Source organism: Halichoerus grypus, chromosome 8 (assembly GCF_964656455.1).
Source record: "Halichoerus grypus chromosome 8, mHalGry1.hap1.1, whole genome shotgun sequence".
NCBI classification, from domain to species: Eukaryota; Metazoa; Chordata; class Mammalia; order Carnivora; family Phocidae; genus Halichoerus; species Halichoerus grypus.
The window spans coordinates 127,508,733-127,524,532 of NC_135719.1; the positions used below are offsets into that span (position 1 = coordinate 127,508,733).

Consider the following 15,800-nt stretch of genomic DNA (forward strand, 5'->3'; position numbering starts at 1 on the left):
CCAGCCGACAGAATGGGCTCTCTTACTCCCATTTGATTGTGGGGGTAAACTGAGGCCCAGCAACAGGCCTGCCCAGAGAGAGGGTGGCACATTTTGTTCCTGATGCTGATGATATCAAGACTTTTCAAGACTTCAGATGAGCAGGCTGGGGTATGTCAGGCAAAGATGGACCACAAGGTCCCTGGTATAGCTCTTGAAATGACAGCCCTGGCTCCCAAGCTCAGTTAGGCTTACCGGCTCAGTGCCTTGATATTTCCCTCTGGAAAATGGGAATAACACCCATGTGCGGCAATGAAATAACATCGCATAAAGTACTTCGCACGGACTCTGCAAGGCCCAGAGAAGGCTTACTTTCCCTCAGTCATCCTGTACCTTTAGATCGGGGGGGGGGGGGGGGGGGGGGCGCGTGGGGGGGGCGGAGGGAGGGGCTTATGTTCTTCAGCTTCTTCTTCGAAGTCTTTGGGATTGTCAATTATTTCTGACATATCACCTAAGGCCCTAGAAGAGCACTCTGCCTTATCTCAACAGGATTTCTTAGCTAACGCCTTGATGTGGAACAACTTTAACACACATCACACAGACTTATGAAGCAATGTTTGAGCTAGACGGGATCACGGAGATGACTTAGCCCCTTATTTTAATGGTCAGGAAATCATCCAAGGTGAGTCATACATGAGTTAATGACCCACTGGGACCAGAACTCCAGGCCTGGGATCCGAGCTCTGTTTTTCCTTCATGGCACTAATTTGCTTTAACATGTTTTTGAGGGTTCTGCCAGGCCCTATTCTAGGGCTGGGGATATGATTTTGGCTCTGAAATAACTCATCCTCTAGGTTAGTCTTGGGGGAAGATCTGGCAAACATATAAAAAATAATCACAATACAAACCAGTAAGTACTAAAATAGAAAATATGTCAAATGAGTAGGGGAGAAAATGTCAATTCAATTAATTGTATGACCACCGTCATCTCCACCTAGGAGGTGGGACTGGCCAGGGGCTGTTCAGCTCCTCTGGATTTGTCTACAGCGGTGGTTGCCAACAACGGTGAGGGGGGGGCGTCCCTCAGGAAGCCCTGGGCAATGTCTGTCTCTGTCCAGGAGCGGGTGCTACAGGCATCTAGTGGCTCAAGGCCAGGGATGCTGCTAAATACGCTACAATGCACAACAAAGAATTATACGACCCAAATGACAGGAGTGTGCACGTCTAGAGGCTCTGGTCTATAGGATGTACTCGCAACAAGGGGCAAAAATTGGACATAAGGGGCAAAAAATCTTGGATATTACAATGGTTTGTAACACACCAAAGTGCCATAGTACATAGACAGTATATTTATGGTATTAAAATTTCAGCGGGAGAGGCATTTAGGGGGAAAATATCTAAAAGTCTCCTTAGGAGGGCAGCATTGAAAAAAAAGGTGGATAAACACCAGTCCACAGAGACCCCAAGTACCAGGCCCTTGCTTCCCAGGCCTCTTGAGGGCCTCAACAGCCTAGGCACTACTAGCCCCCCCAAGCTGGGGTACCACTCACCCACCAGTCTCCTGCACCCGGCTGGGCCTCTCGGTGTCCTCATATAGGAAATGGGAAGAACTACTCTGTCCTCCTCCTGGAATAGCTCAGTGCATGGGAGGAGCCAGGACCCCTTGCCACACCAGCCTGCATTCCCCGGAACAAGTCTGGAGGGTTTTGTCCCCATGCGGATGAGTGTCCACGGCAGTCCACGGAGGAATGGCTGGACCGCTGACCCCTGGTGCAAGGAGGCAGGTTTTGACAGACCGTGGTTCCTCTCCACCTCTAAACCACTCTTTTTCAACTCGCTCCTCTGTTTTCAGTCGCACCCCCAAAGCCCACTCACAGGCCACCCAGAAAGTGCCCCCCGCCCATCAGGTCTTAGCGACCTCTTCTGCTCTTCCAAGTACGTAGTAACATCAAGGTCCCTGGCTGATCTTACTCCCCTGCAAGTTGAAAGACCCCACTCACTACCTCATCTCATCTCAATTCACACCCAAAGGGACTCAAATTCTCTGCAGGTCTGATTTGAGGCTGCACCGGCTGGTTATTCGGCGGGTCCAATCTCAGCAACTCCGCGCAGCGCCGCGTTCGGCTCCCACCATCCCGGCTCCTCTCGGAGAGCGCCCCGGACGGGGTGGGGGGGGTGCCGGCTGCAGGAGAGGTTCGCTCAGGGCGAGGCAGCCGCGGGCGGGAGAGGCCGGGCTGTCCCGCGGGGTCCGCGCCCCGCGCTCAGCCCAGAAGTGGAGTCTCTCCCCCGCTGGCCCGCCGCCCGGCCAGGACGGGAGCTCCCACAGGTCCGGCGCACCTGGCCCCCGCCCCGCGCCCGCCCTCGGAGGTCGCCGCTCGCGCCCCGGCCCCGCCGCTCACCTCCGCCCGCCTCGCGGGGCTCCGGGGCCGCGGCTTCCTCAGGGGGAGCGCCCGGCTCGCGGCCAGCAGCGCCGCCAGCAGCACCGCGCCGAGGAGGAGCCCCGCGCGGCCGGGCAGTCGAGGCGTCGTCTCCCTCCCGGCGCTGCTCCCCACCAGGCCTCCCGAGCGGCTCCCGCGCGTCCCTTCGCGCCCGGCCTCGCCTCCTCCAGGGCCGGGAGCGCGCGGGCCGCGGGGGCGCGCGGAGCTCGGCGCGGGAGGGTGGGGGGCAGACAGGCGGCCGCGGGGGCGCGCGGGGCGGGGGGCGCCGCGCCTTTCTCGGGTCAGCGCCCGGGGCGTCCTCCGCGCTTCCCGGAGGGGCGGCTCCTAGGCGCGCCCCGACAGTCTCGGCCGGGCGGGCGGCTCCCTTTGATCTGGCCGCCTCCCCGCCCTGTGTCCCCGCCGCTGTCGCCGTCGTAGCCCCAAGCGAATTCCTGGCCGAGGGACGTCGCAGCGGCCGGCTCGCTGCAGCCCCGCGCTGCCGCTCCCGCGGGTCGCCCTCCCGGCGGGCGCGCCGACGGCGACGCGACACTCGGACCGCCGGGGCCCGGCGGGCGGGGGACGCGCCGCACCCCACGCGGGAGCCCTCAGCTCTCGGGCTTATACCTCGAGGTAGGTTTGCTCGGGGAGGGAGGCCAGGAAGTCACCCCCCCCACCAAGGCTCCCCCAGCTCCTCTGCTGGAGGTGGAGCCCAGAGAAACACCTGCCACCGTGCGCCCGATTTCCTCAGGATGTTCTCAGAGCACGTCAAAAACCCAGAGAGGCTTGAGACTCAGATGTGAGCATAAAGTCCCAGAAGGACAGCAAACGGCTGGACACGAGTGAGGTCGTGGTCAGAAGATCGTGCCCTGCCACTGGGTGTCCACCCAGTTTTATCCTGGGTAAAACAATGGGACCACCCACTCCCTCTAGCGAGACACTCGTGCGGGGGATCCTCACGTGTAGGGTACCCGGGTCATGAAATAAAAGCTCGGCTCATGATAAACATCAAGAAGTCCGAGGAGCAGTGACAATTTTTGTGGCCTGATGGGGATTGTGAAGGATTGTAAGCACAGTGACATAAGGCAGGTGGGGGGGGGGCAGGACTGGAGGGTTGGGGTTTGGACAGGTGAGTGAGGAGCAGTCAGAAGACACTAGGAAGGTGGCCACTCAGGGGCCACAAAGGCTGCCTAGTTTCAGGGCAGGGATAACAGATCCCTGGCGGTGCTGGGGAGGATGGCCAGGAAACCCGCCATAGGGGTAAAACCTGGGATCTGGGTTTAGCCAAAGTGAAACTCTTAGGGGACCGAGCACAGTTGAGAGAAACCACTTCTATCTGCAACAGCACAGCCCAGGACTCGCCAGTGTTTGGTGCATCACAGGGATTACAACCTGGGCCTGGAGTTGGCCGCGGGGGTTTGAATCCTGCTTCTAGGCGGTGATCGTATGGTGGTTAGTACTCTGCGTTGTGAATCCTGCTTCTACCATTTATTAATGAGTTATCATTGGACAAGGTCTTTGACCTCTTGGTGCTTTTGTCATTTATAAAAGTGTGTGTGGGTGGGGGAGGACTGACCTTGCAGATGTAAGGAGTAAATAAGAATCTGTGTTAAAGATTTTCATCAGGATGAAGTTGCCATTTTTTGGTCAAAAGGGTCAAACATTGGCAATTTCATGTGGTTCAACCTAATAAGATGCTTGGTACACGGTAAACACTCAAATGTTAGCCAAAAGAAACTGGCCTTTGAGCACCTGCTACACCATATGGCTTTTTCTAGATGAAAGGTGAGGCTACCTTGTTCTTTGTTTTTTAGGATTTCTTTTTCACACCCAACCTATTTTGTCTTTTCATCAAACTTCTGCACCTTCCACCAGATCAAAGTTAGAGCTCAAGTTCATTCCTTTGGATGGACCTGTCTCTGAGTCAGTCGCTACAGCTGTGCTCCAAGCCCTTCTCCGAGCCCCCACCCCCACCCCCCTTTACCTAGACAGCTGTCGTAGCCTTCTGACTGGTCCTGCTAGATCCACTCTTGTTCTCACTGCCTCCTCACCAGTGCTGTTGCTTATCTTCACTGGAAAACAACGCATGGTCTGATACAGCCTTCTGAGTTAATCTGATTCTAGTCTTTCATTCTTTGAGCTACTTTACAACTCTGTAGGTTGTAGGTAAGAATAGTAAAATCAGGGGTGCCTGGGTGGCTCAGTCGTTAAGCATCTGCCTTCCGCTCAGGTCATGATCCCAGGGTTCTGGGATTGAGTCCCGCATTGGGCTCCTCGCTCCAGGGGAAGCCTGCTTCTCCCTCTCCCACTCCCCCTGCTTGTGTTCCTTCTCTCACTTTGTCTCTCTCTGTCAAATAAATAAATAAAATCTTAAAAAAAAAAAAAAGAATAGTAAAATCATTCTTGTCTATAGAAATGCAAATTATGTTCTGTCCTCTAGAGGCTCATTTGACCTCCCAATGTGGAAGCAACCAGTTTTGCCTTCATTTGCACATTCATTTCAATATTCTTGTTCTAGAAATTTTGTTTTTCAGTATCTCCTTTGATTGCTTGTCATATCCTTACCAGTTTCCTCATTCAGGAGTTAAATAAAATCTTTAACTCATGTTCATTTTTATATCTGTAAGGGAGTCATGATTTTTTTGAGAATGACCTTCTAACAGTCTTGTTGTACCCAGTTAATTCCTACCTCCCCAATCTTGGCTCCCAGCAACCACTTGTCTACTCTCTGTCACGGTAGGTTAGTTTTGCCTTTCTAGACTTTCGCATCAATAGAATCATATTTATGTATTCTTTTGTGTTTGGCTTCCTTATTTGAACATGTTTCTAAGATTCATCCATATAGTTGTAGGTATCAGCCATTGTTCCTTCTCACTGCTGAGTAGTATTCTATCACATGAACATACTACAATTTGATTATCCATTCACAATGCTGGCATTTAGATTGTTTCTAGTTTAGGGCTATTATGAATAAAGTAGCTGTGAATATTCAAGTGCAAACGTGCGCATGCTTTCACTTCTCTTAGGTGAATGAAATTGCTGCCCCAAACTGCCGAATTGTTTTCTCAAATGGCTGTGCACTTTGCATTCCCACATCTTTGCCAACACTTGATATTGTAACTTTTTTTTTTTTTTTTTAAGATTTTATTTATGTGACAGAGAGAGACACAGCGAGAGAGGGAACACAAGCAGGGGGAGTGGGAGAGGGAGAAGCAGGCTTCCCGATGCGGGGCTCGATCCCAGGACCCTGAGATCATGACCTGAGCCGAAGGCAGACGCTTAACGACAGAGCCACCCAGGCGCCCCATTATTGTAACTTTTTTTGAATTTAGCCATTCTAGTGGGTGGGTGAGTGGTGGAATCTTATTATAGTTTTAATTTGCATTTCCCCAATGACCAGAGATGTTGAACATTTTTCCATGTGCTTTTTTGGTCATTAGTATATCTCCCTTTGTGATGAGTCTGTTCAAATCTTTTGGGGCGCCTGGCTGGCTCAGTTGGTTAAGCATCTACTCTTGGTTTTGGCTCAAGTCGTGATCTCAGGGTCCCACATCAGGCTCTCTGCTGAGCGCAGAGTCGGCTTGTCCCTCTCCCTCCCCTCTGCTCCTCACCTGGCATGCCTGTGCATGTGCACTCTCTCAAATAGATAAAATCTTTTTAAAAATAAAAAAATCTTTTAAAAAATCTTTTATTTATTTACTTGAGAGAGTGAGCATGAGCGGGAACGTGGGGGTGGGCGGGGCGGGTAGGGGCAGAGGGAAAGGGAGCAGACTCCCCACTGAGCAGGAGCCTGATGTGGGACTCAATCCCAGGACCCTGAGATCATGACCTGAGCTGAAGGCAGACACTTAACTGACAACCACCTAGGTGCCCCACCCCAAAATAAAATCTTTAAAAAGTGTTCAAACCTTTTCCCTATTTTTAATTTTTTTTAAAGATTTTATTTATTTAACAGAGAGACACACAGCGAGCGAGGGAACACAAGCAGGGGGAGTGGGAGAGGGAGAAGCAGGCTTCCCGCGGAGCAGGGAGGCCGATGTGGGGTTTGATCCCAGGACCCCCGGGACCATGACCTGAGTCGAAGACAGATGCTTAATGACTGAGCCACCCAGGCGCCCCTTCCCTATTTTTTAGTGAATAGTCTTGCCTTATTGAGTTTTAAGGGTTCTTTCTATACTCTGGATGGAAAGCCTTTGTTAGATATATATTGTGGATGTTTTATCCTAGTCTGGAGTTTGCATTTTCCCTTTATCAAGCCTTAAAGTTTTCATTTTGATGAAGTACAGTTTATCAATATTTTTGAGCCATGTTTTTGTGTTCTAAGAAATTGTTGCCTAATCCAGAGAACCAGATTTTCTTTTATATTTTCTCTTGGAAGTTTTATAGTTTTGATGTTCAGATCTATGGTTTGAGTTATTGTATATGATGTGAGGTAAGGGTTAAAAGTCTTTTCCCCTAGATATTCAGTTCTGGCACCATTAGCTGACTAACTGTACTTTCCCGGTTGAATTAACTTGGCACTTTTGTCGAAAATTAACTACCCATATATATGTGGGTCTATTTCTGGGCTTTTTATTTTTATTCTAGTATGTTAATATACAGTGATTCAACAATTGTATACGTTTCTCGGAAATATGGAATGCTTCATGAATTTGCGTTTCATCCTTGCGCAAGGGCCATGCCTCTCTTCCCCCTATCACTCCAATTTTAGTATAAGTGCTGCTGAAGTGAACCCTATCTCTGGACTTTTATGGTGTCTTATTTGTTCTCTCTGACCATTCTAATGCCAAATGCAGTCTTGGTTACTATAGCTCTGTAAAAAGCTTTGAAATCAGGTACTACAACTTCTTTTTCAAAATTGTTTTGGCTAGTCTAGGTCCTTTGCATGTCCATATACATTTTACCAACTTGCCAATGTCTACCAAAAGAGCACACTAGGGATCTTTTTCAATGCTTGCAAACCTTCCTTGGTTTTCCCCAATGTGTAAGATCACTGCTCACCCCCGACAGCCCAGCGCAGCAAACCTCTGCCTCCTCCTCGCCAGCCCGCCTTGTCATCCTTCCCTTTGCTCCTGGAGCATCGGATCCTCCATGCCTTAGAAAAGTTTTCTCTGTCACCTCTAGACCACATACTGGTTACGTGTTTTTATCATGCTCTTTACTTTTCCTTCACAGCACTTACCAGTTTGTAAAATGATATATGTGTCCATATGCTTACTTGTTTACTATTTGTTTGCTGCTGGTATTGGTCATACTCAGTGCAGTGCCTAGCATGGAAACAGCACTCAGTATTTATTGGTTGAATGAATAAAGGCAGAGACAGCTTTCTGAATAGTTTATTTGGGCAAAACAATATATTTGCATGGGATGACTCTTACGTCATCTCAAGTACTTCCCCTCCGGTTCTTAACATGTACTCTCAAACGGATACACCTAACCCAACCCATCATTTAGAGCTTCACAGTCATCCAACAAGGTTAAAAAAAAAATCTGGCAAAAACAGGAGACGGGGGTAAGAGAGAAAGAGAGAAGCATGACATTTTAACACATTACTAGAATTTAAAATTTTTTATTTATATTTCCCCCTCTCACTCTCTCAGATTATGTAAGCATCACAGCAATGGAGAGGGATTATCACAGCACCTCTTGCAAAGTCCAGTTTACAGGCAAATTGGTCAATGGAAAAATAAAGGCCAACAAAATAAGATCTCGGCTCCCCATAAGTGATTTCTCTATTCTTACTCTCTTTCCCCCTTCTCTTAATGTTTGCTACCTTTATACAGAGAGGGATCATCAAGACCGTGTGGGCATGCTGGCTCACCTGACACAGTGATCTCACCAGCATCCTGTAAAGGACCATCAAGGATGCTTTTTATCATTCCAACCATTGGTTTAACATCACTGAGGTAACACGACCTACCTACCCCAGTCAGGAATACGTCCCACATCCCCATAGAAGGCCTGCCCCGACCCACGGAGCTTTGCACAAGAAACCTGAAAACTGTGGGGCAAAGCAGGCTCGGAATGGACTCAAGGCTCCTGGTGCAGGGAGGGATCCACTTACCCACGGAGATGGCAACAAGGAAGGACACTGAGCACATGAGGGTAGTGCTCTCGTCTTTACCTTGCATTCACCTTCCCCACTACTTCTCCAAAGGAACAGAGCTTTGGGTATTGCTTCATCAAAAACGCATAACCACAGTTTAAGAACCATTGCATTCTTTAGGGTCAGTTTATTAGAACTCATCATACCACAAAGAGTCACAGTTCAAGGCCGTCTATCGTGTGTACTATGTGGTAAACAAGACCTTGCCCACGGCTCCCCCATCAAGCCACTCCCAAGGGCGGACTGGGTATACCTCCAGACTCACAAGAAGACTAGAATAATAAACAACTTCAGCAAGTCCGTAAGCTAAGTCCTTTGGGTCCCCCGTCTAAAAAAGAATCTATAGCAAAAGGTGCTTGGAAAACAGAAGTCACTGGAAATGACAAAAGGGGCAACATTTTCCATACAATTAAAAGCAAAAGGATCATTGGCTCATCCTAGCATTTCTTCTGTGTAAGGCAGGAAGCCAGCCTTCTAATTAGGCTATCTGGGCACATGGTCATTGGGTAGGAGCCTAAACACTACATGTCCTGTGGATAAATCTGAGGAGAGAAGAAGATATGCTTTTTGCCACGTGGAAGGTATTTTGATTAACTGGCTTAATGGATTAAGATGCCTGCTGGCTGGGCACTGAGCTTCCATGTTAAGCAGGTAGCAGCAGATCTTTAGGTTCTGGGGCTGCATTTAAGCAAGTAGCTGCTCAAAAGCCAAGAAGAATCATTTGATTCTCTTAACTCCCCCTTGACGACCACCTTGGGCTATGCTGAGTTTACCTGTGTGAAAGGCTCAATAGTTCTGATTTTCATGAAGACAGACATTGAAGGAAAAGCCCCCACACTCTTCCCCCTTTGCTGACCACATGAGTTGCAGCCAGAAGAGATGAAAGCCCATCTTGGCTTACCTCGAACACCAGGAAAGGAAAGACACTCTGGGAATTAGGTCACAGCAGTTCTTTACACAAGAGAACCTGCAGCCTGTCAGTTGTATCTACAAATTCTTACAAAGTAAGAATTACCCAAATTCTTTTTCTTCACTGCCTATGGCATGACTAGCAGTCCTGTGCTGCTTCCCAATCCAGGACTAGGGGCCAGAGAACCTCATCAGTTTGGAAAGGGAGCAGGGTTGGGGGGAGAAACAGGGAGGTAGTGGTTGACAGCATTGCTTTTTTCCCCTTCCCTGAGAAGCCAGGAAGTCTCTCCATGTGAGCCATTCTTCCTCCTGGTTTTCACTAACAGAAACAAAGCAAAGCCTATTAAACACTACAGAATTCAGCCAGACTGGACTAGCCATAACAAACTTAGATACAGCCTCCCTCAAGTAGGGAAGAAAGAAGTCCCCTGACTCCTCCTGAAATGTAAGGCTGTGTCCCAGGACAGGGTATCTGACCCAGCGATCCTCTAAGCACAGCACCACCATCGAGTTTTTCTCTGGAGTTGACATTCTAAAACTCAAGAATGGGAAGGTACAGAAAGGCCAAATGCAGGACAGAGGGATTGTAGAGACAAATCATTGGCACAATATTCCATTCCTGGGCTTCTGGAAGGGCGTTAAGCAAACCGTTAAGCAAACGTAGCCGTCAGCCGTTGTTGTTTTCTGATTAGTGTTCCAGGAGTCATTGTGTGCGTATAGCCCTCAGCCGTTGCATAGGGTAGTTCTGTGCACCTTCCGGGACTGCTTCAGGAAGAAGCCTGTTTTGACCATCTAAAGCCCTCACCCTGTCGTGAAAATTTAAGATAGTAACTACAGGACTAAGCTGCTAAGTTCTTCAAACAAGCAAGCAGGACTTTGGGGTTGGGGAGACTAGGATGATTTTTAACGGGAAGAAATTTTCCAGAGCAAAGCAAAAAGTTAGAGTGCTCCAAGGACCCCACCCCTGAACACACACTTTCACTATTTACTTACTGTAGAGTGTGTGCCATATTTTAGGGTGAAACTTTTAAAATAAAGGTGGAGGAGAGTCTGCCACTGCCTCTTGATCCATTCTTCGTGATTCTGAGGTCTCCTAGTTATAAATTTCCTGGTTTCTATTGTGATCAGCAGGAAAAGGTCTTATAAGCCTGAAATGGATAAAGGCAATGCTAAATAGAAAGAGGGATGCGAGAAGGTGGTGAGGATTTGTCACATCTCTCTTGACTGACTCCGATGATCAACATTGGTCGTAACTGTCAGGAGTCACCTGCGTGCCTCCCATCAGACTCGTGAGTCAGGCTGTGTTCAACCATGCACGGAACATGCTTCGGTCTACTCCTTCCCAGTGACTATATTCGTATACGCCTGCATTTCCCCCAGCGCTTGGTTAAATAATGATACCTGTGATATGACTGGACTCTAGATTTCTATTACAGTTTCCAAGAAGAGACAACCAGCATGTAAAACATTTTGTCTTCTAGAAAGCAGAGGTTCTGGGTGGATCACAGTTTTGTCTCTTCAAAATAAACTTGTAACTTAACTACATTTATTCTGACATAACTTTGCACTAGCAAAGTGATATATATTACATATATATATATATATATATATATATATATATATATATAATGTATTTAAATGCCCATACTGACATTTTAAATTGCAGTGACTTCATGCAGACCAAAGTAAAAAGAGTAGCAAGGTAAGTTCATTGCTTGAAGTTTGGGACTTTTGCAAACCCTACACCATTTGATAACTGACTGCAGTGCAAAAGCTATCTGGTGTTCTAGTGGGGTTCTATGGTGAGGAACAAGATGTAAAGGTTAGCAATGTATTTTATTCTACAGGACTAGTGACTTAGTTACCACAATGTCTTTTTTTTACCTCAATTTGTCCATGCTAAATACAGTCCCTGCATTTCTACTTGGTTCTTTCATTCACCCTTTTCTATTCTTTAAAAAAGTAAAACAAAACCTTGGAATATTTCCAAGGCTGAAGGCTCTCAGATGCTGAGAGTGACCAAAGAGAACTTAAGACATGAAAACAAAACTTCACCGACAATCCTGTTGCTCCCATCCTCCACCACGTGTGTCTACACAAGCACCGCAGCTGATGACAAGGAGCCCAGGAGAATTTCTACCAATACAAGGGGTGATTTCAAAAACAGAGACGTGCAAAGCTACTTTCACACAGTGTTTTCCCATTCTGTTCCCGATCCTTCCCCCATATAACTCGATGGCTACTAAAAGACAAGCTGGTCTTGGGCATAATAAAGTCAAAAGTTCTCTTCACTTAAGCTTTGGTCAACAGAAAAAAGGAAGAGCTTTAACATGGTGGTTTTCAGATTTGTTCTTTGGTCAAGCAGTTTAAAGCTCTCTGAAACTAGTCCCCTTACCTAGTATGAAAAGAGTCAAAATAGAGGATCCCAGTTTAGCGAAGAGATATGTGTTCAGAATTTCTCGGGGGGTGGAGGTGGCAGGGGGAGAACAAAAAAGAAAAAAAGAGACCCTAAACCCCAGATGCCAGATTAGAATTGTCTTAGGACATTAAGAGTAAAGGAGAACTAGCACTCAGAAGAGTAATGTTTAAATGGGTCAGCTTCTAAAAAGGGTAAGTTAACTTTGATCCTTAAACAGGAACATGACAAATGATTTCTGAGCAGAGGATTTACCAACATTTTCTTTTATCAGTTTAAATCCTAATCTGGACCCAGACCCAGGCAGAGGCGCTGACAGTTCTGAAAGGCAGAAAGCAGTAGGAACCAAGCACGGACGTTCTGCCAGCTCTGTGCCCGCGGCCCCGGCCCCCAGGCAACTGTGCACACAGGACACACAGGGAGGCGGCAGGCGGCCTCACCACACGGGGCTGACCGGGGCGAGGCGGGGGGGGGCTTTCTCAACAATGTAAGCATTTTAAATAGCAGGTGGGAGTGTTAGTTTAGAGCTTAGGAAGGACCCAGAAATTGGACATACCCCTCAGACAGTGACCATCATCAATATCTGATGGTGAAAGAAGAACAGCTGAACTTAAACAGCTGAACTTCAGACAAAAGGGAGAACACTTAGGTTGAATACTTGACTGGTTCAGTAAGGTTTCCAAGGTTGGCGGCCTCTGAGACCTGGACTGGAAGTAAGTGGAAGGCACTTGCTCCCTGGGGAGGAGGGCTGGGTGAGCCTCGAGGCTGCAGTGCCGGGGCCAGCAGGAGCTTTGGATGGGCCAAGTCTGTAGGCGGCGGGGAGAGGGTAATGGCCTGTGTGGTTAGCCAGGGCCAGGCTAGGGTCAGCGGGATTTCATAAGAAGAAGAGTTATAAAATAAAATATTTTTAATGGACAAAAAAGTAGAGTGAGGTCACCTCTTTTCTTAAAGGTGAAATGTAGCAAAGGAAGAATGTGAAGCAGTTTTTTTACTATTTACAAAATGCCATTTAGAACGAGGCGGCCACTGTCAGTAGTTGAGGAAACGTCTCTCGTGTGAGGTGGCCACAGAAGTATGGTTCCTGGAACTGGCTCAGAAAGGCCACACGCTGTCCTGGGGGAGGGAGAGTTCCTCCAAGGGAGCACCAAAAAGGCTCAGTCTTCTGTTTCTTCATAGGTAGTCTCGTCAAAGGGCCTGTCCAGTAGAGGCACCAACCGATGACGGGAATACTTGAGTTGCAACAGGTCCCCAACTTCATCTATCTCCTTTAAAGCCTAAAAATATATAAGAGTAGAGGTCAGTCGGAGCCAGTAGGATGCAGGCATGCCTGGTGCTTTATGGTTATAAAAACATCCATGGCACGATTATCCTCTCGTGTGACCATGTGCGTCTAGTGCATTAACTCTGATCAGACTAAGGACAGCTATGGAAAGAGCCACTTTTTGAGCAAGAACGTCAGGCTGGTCATGAATAATAGGTTGTGAAGAGCAGTTATGTAGGATAAAGGGTAGAGCTCATCAAAGTATGCTATGCTTAGGAGAAAAATGAATATGCGCCCTGAACTTGCCAGGCTGGCTACCACTGTCATTTGTCCTTTCATACTTCAGTCCTTGCTGTTTCTATTTAACTACAAGAAAACCGATGGGAAGTCTGCGTTGAGATGCTTCCTAGATACAAGATGAAGAGAGTCCCCAAAGTGCACTGAGGATCAGACTTAGTAAGAAAGAGGAGAAGCTGTTAGGATACTCTGGGTAGGTCATGGACAGGGTGGGGGTGAGGTAGCAAGAATGGACAGAGCCGGGACTTAAACTCAGACATGAGTTTGAACTCTAAAATCCTAATCTTGAGAGATCATCTTATCTTCCCATCAAAAACTAGTTATCTCAGCGTAATTTTCTTTCTTATAAAACTTTTGTTTTTCAAAAAAAATTCAAGCACTAAGAAAAGTTATGAAATGAAAAGTTTCTTCCTGATTGCTACACCCATCAGCTCACTGAGTTAACCTTTCCAAACAGCGGCACAGAGTGTCAGAACAGAAAATCCCAATACAAGAAGGGGATACGTGTTCATGATTTCTCAGGAAAAATCTAATAGAAGGACATGGACACTCGAAGCCCCAGATACTTCTCAGAGAAATCCAAAGAAGACTGTAAAAATATTGTAATCCTAGGTTCTAAGGCTTTTTAATAAAAGCACCTCACGCAGGCCTCACAATGCAGTTTCCATGGCAGCTCTCCAGCCCTATTATTCACTCCCCAGCACCTGTGGATATTACCCAGTGGATCCAGTGACAAATCTAGGGGGAAGGGCCTTAGCTTTGGAGACAGCGCTCTCTCCATGACACCATCTCATTAGACTAGGAAATGGTGAGGTGAGCAGTAGATGCCGGAATGTGACTGTCCAAATTCCCATCACATCATATACATCTGTCCACTCTTACGTTCATAATTTCATATGAAAATTTATACCTTCTACTTCATAACAGGAGTCAGTCAGTTGAATATTAGTAAAAGACACATTTACCTGTTCTTAAATTTTAACTTTTGTCTTTTAAAAAGATTTTATTTATTTATTTGAGAGAGAGAATGAATGAGTGGGGGGAGGGACAGAAGGAGAAAGAGAATCCTCAAACAGACTCCCCGCTGAGCACGGAGCCCAAAGAGGGGCTCAATCTCATGACCTGAGCTGAAATCAAGAGTCAGACACTTAACCGAATGAGCCACCCAGGCGCCCCTAAATTTAACTTAAAAATCAGCATTCATAGGGGCGCCTGGGTGGCTTAGTCGGTTAAGTGTCTGCCTTCGGCTTAGGTCTTGATCTCTGGCTCCTGGGATAGAGCCATACATTGGGCTTCCTGCTTGGCAGGGAGTCTGCTTCTCTCTCTCCCATCACTTGTTCTCTCTCTCTAATAAAACCTTAAAAAAAAAAAAATCAGCACTTGTAGAGAGAAAAAAACCCCACCAATAAATAGTATTCCTTATTTATTCTAGCATAAGAAAAAAATTCTTCATTCCAAATGTGGAAAATATAGAAAGCAAATTAAGAGCTGGACCTCAGTATGCTTTCAGAACAGTGCTATCTTGGGGAGCCTGGGTGGCTCAGTCAGTTAAGTGTCTGCCTTTGGCTCAGGTCATGATTCCAGGGTCCTGTGATCGAGCCTCACATCAGGCTCCCTGCTCAGCGGGGGCCTGCTTCTCCCTCTCCTGTTCCCCCTGCTTATGCTCTCTCTCTAATAAATTAAAAAAAAAAAATCTTAAAAAGAAAAAAAAAAGAACAGTGGTTATCTTTAAGAAAAGGTTTAACTGAAAGCTCCATATGAAAACAATTTAAGACTGAATTTCAGCTGGGAGAACCCATTAACCATTTATCCCCCCTGACCTCTGATATAGGATTTATTAATTTAAAACAACATATGACTAAGATCACAAAGTAAAAGACATTTATGAACTCTGACTTTAGAATATTTTTTTCATCGATGTAAAAAAAGAAAATGAATAGACAGAAAAACCCACAGTAGCCCAAAGGGATCTAGATTCCATGATTTCCTCTGATCCCATACCAAATATTTCAGATAAATAGGTTTTATTTACATAAAACTGTAACTAGAAACTGCCAGTTTGCCATTATGTGGGTCACATGGTTTGAGTAGGAATAAGGGACCGTTACAAGTTATCATCATCTGTTAGCAAATAATCTACACTCAACCACTGGATTACAAGGTGAGATGGGTTCTTTTTTTTTTAAGATTTTATTTATTTATTTGAGAGGGAGAGAATGAGAGAGAGAGCATTAGAAGGGGGAGGGTCAGAGGGAGAAGCAGACTCCCTGCTGAGCAGGGAGCCCGATGCGGGACTCGATCCTGGGACTCCAGGATCATGACCTGAGCCGAAGGCAGTTGCTTAACCAACTGAGCCACCCAGGCGCCCAAGGTGAGATGGGTTCTTAGGGGGAAAAACATGTAAATCACAGAGTTGAG

General features: G+C 47.0%; 1 protein-coding gene and 1 non-coding gene across 2 annotated transcripts in view; both read right to left on the minus strand.

Moving 5' to 3' along the window:
- Positions 1-7,021: 7,021 nt before the first annotated feature.
- LOC118530746 (U6 spliceosomal RNA) lies at positions 7,022-7,126 on the minus strand. Its single transcript, XR_004914791.1, has one exon. It is a non-coding gene; the product is annotated as a U6 spliceosomal RNA (small nuclear RNA).
- A 587-nt stretch (positions 7,127-7,713) lies between these two features.
- Positions 7,714-15,800, minus strand: part of SPTLC2 (serine palmitoyltransferase long chain base subunit 2) — a 106,856-nt gene continuing 98,769 nt past the window's right edge. The window contains exon 12 of the mRNA XM_078054019.1: positions 7,714-13,098. Within this exon, the coding sequence (XP_077910145.1) occupies positions 12,979-13,098 (120 nt within the window). The 3' untranslated portion in view covers positions 7,714-12,978. The remainder of the gene's footprint in view (positions 13,099-15,800) is intronic.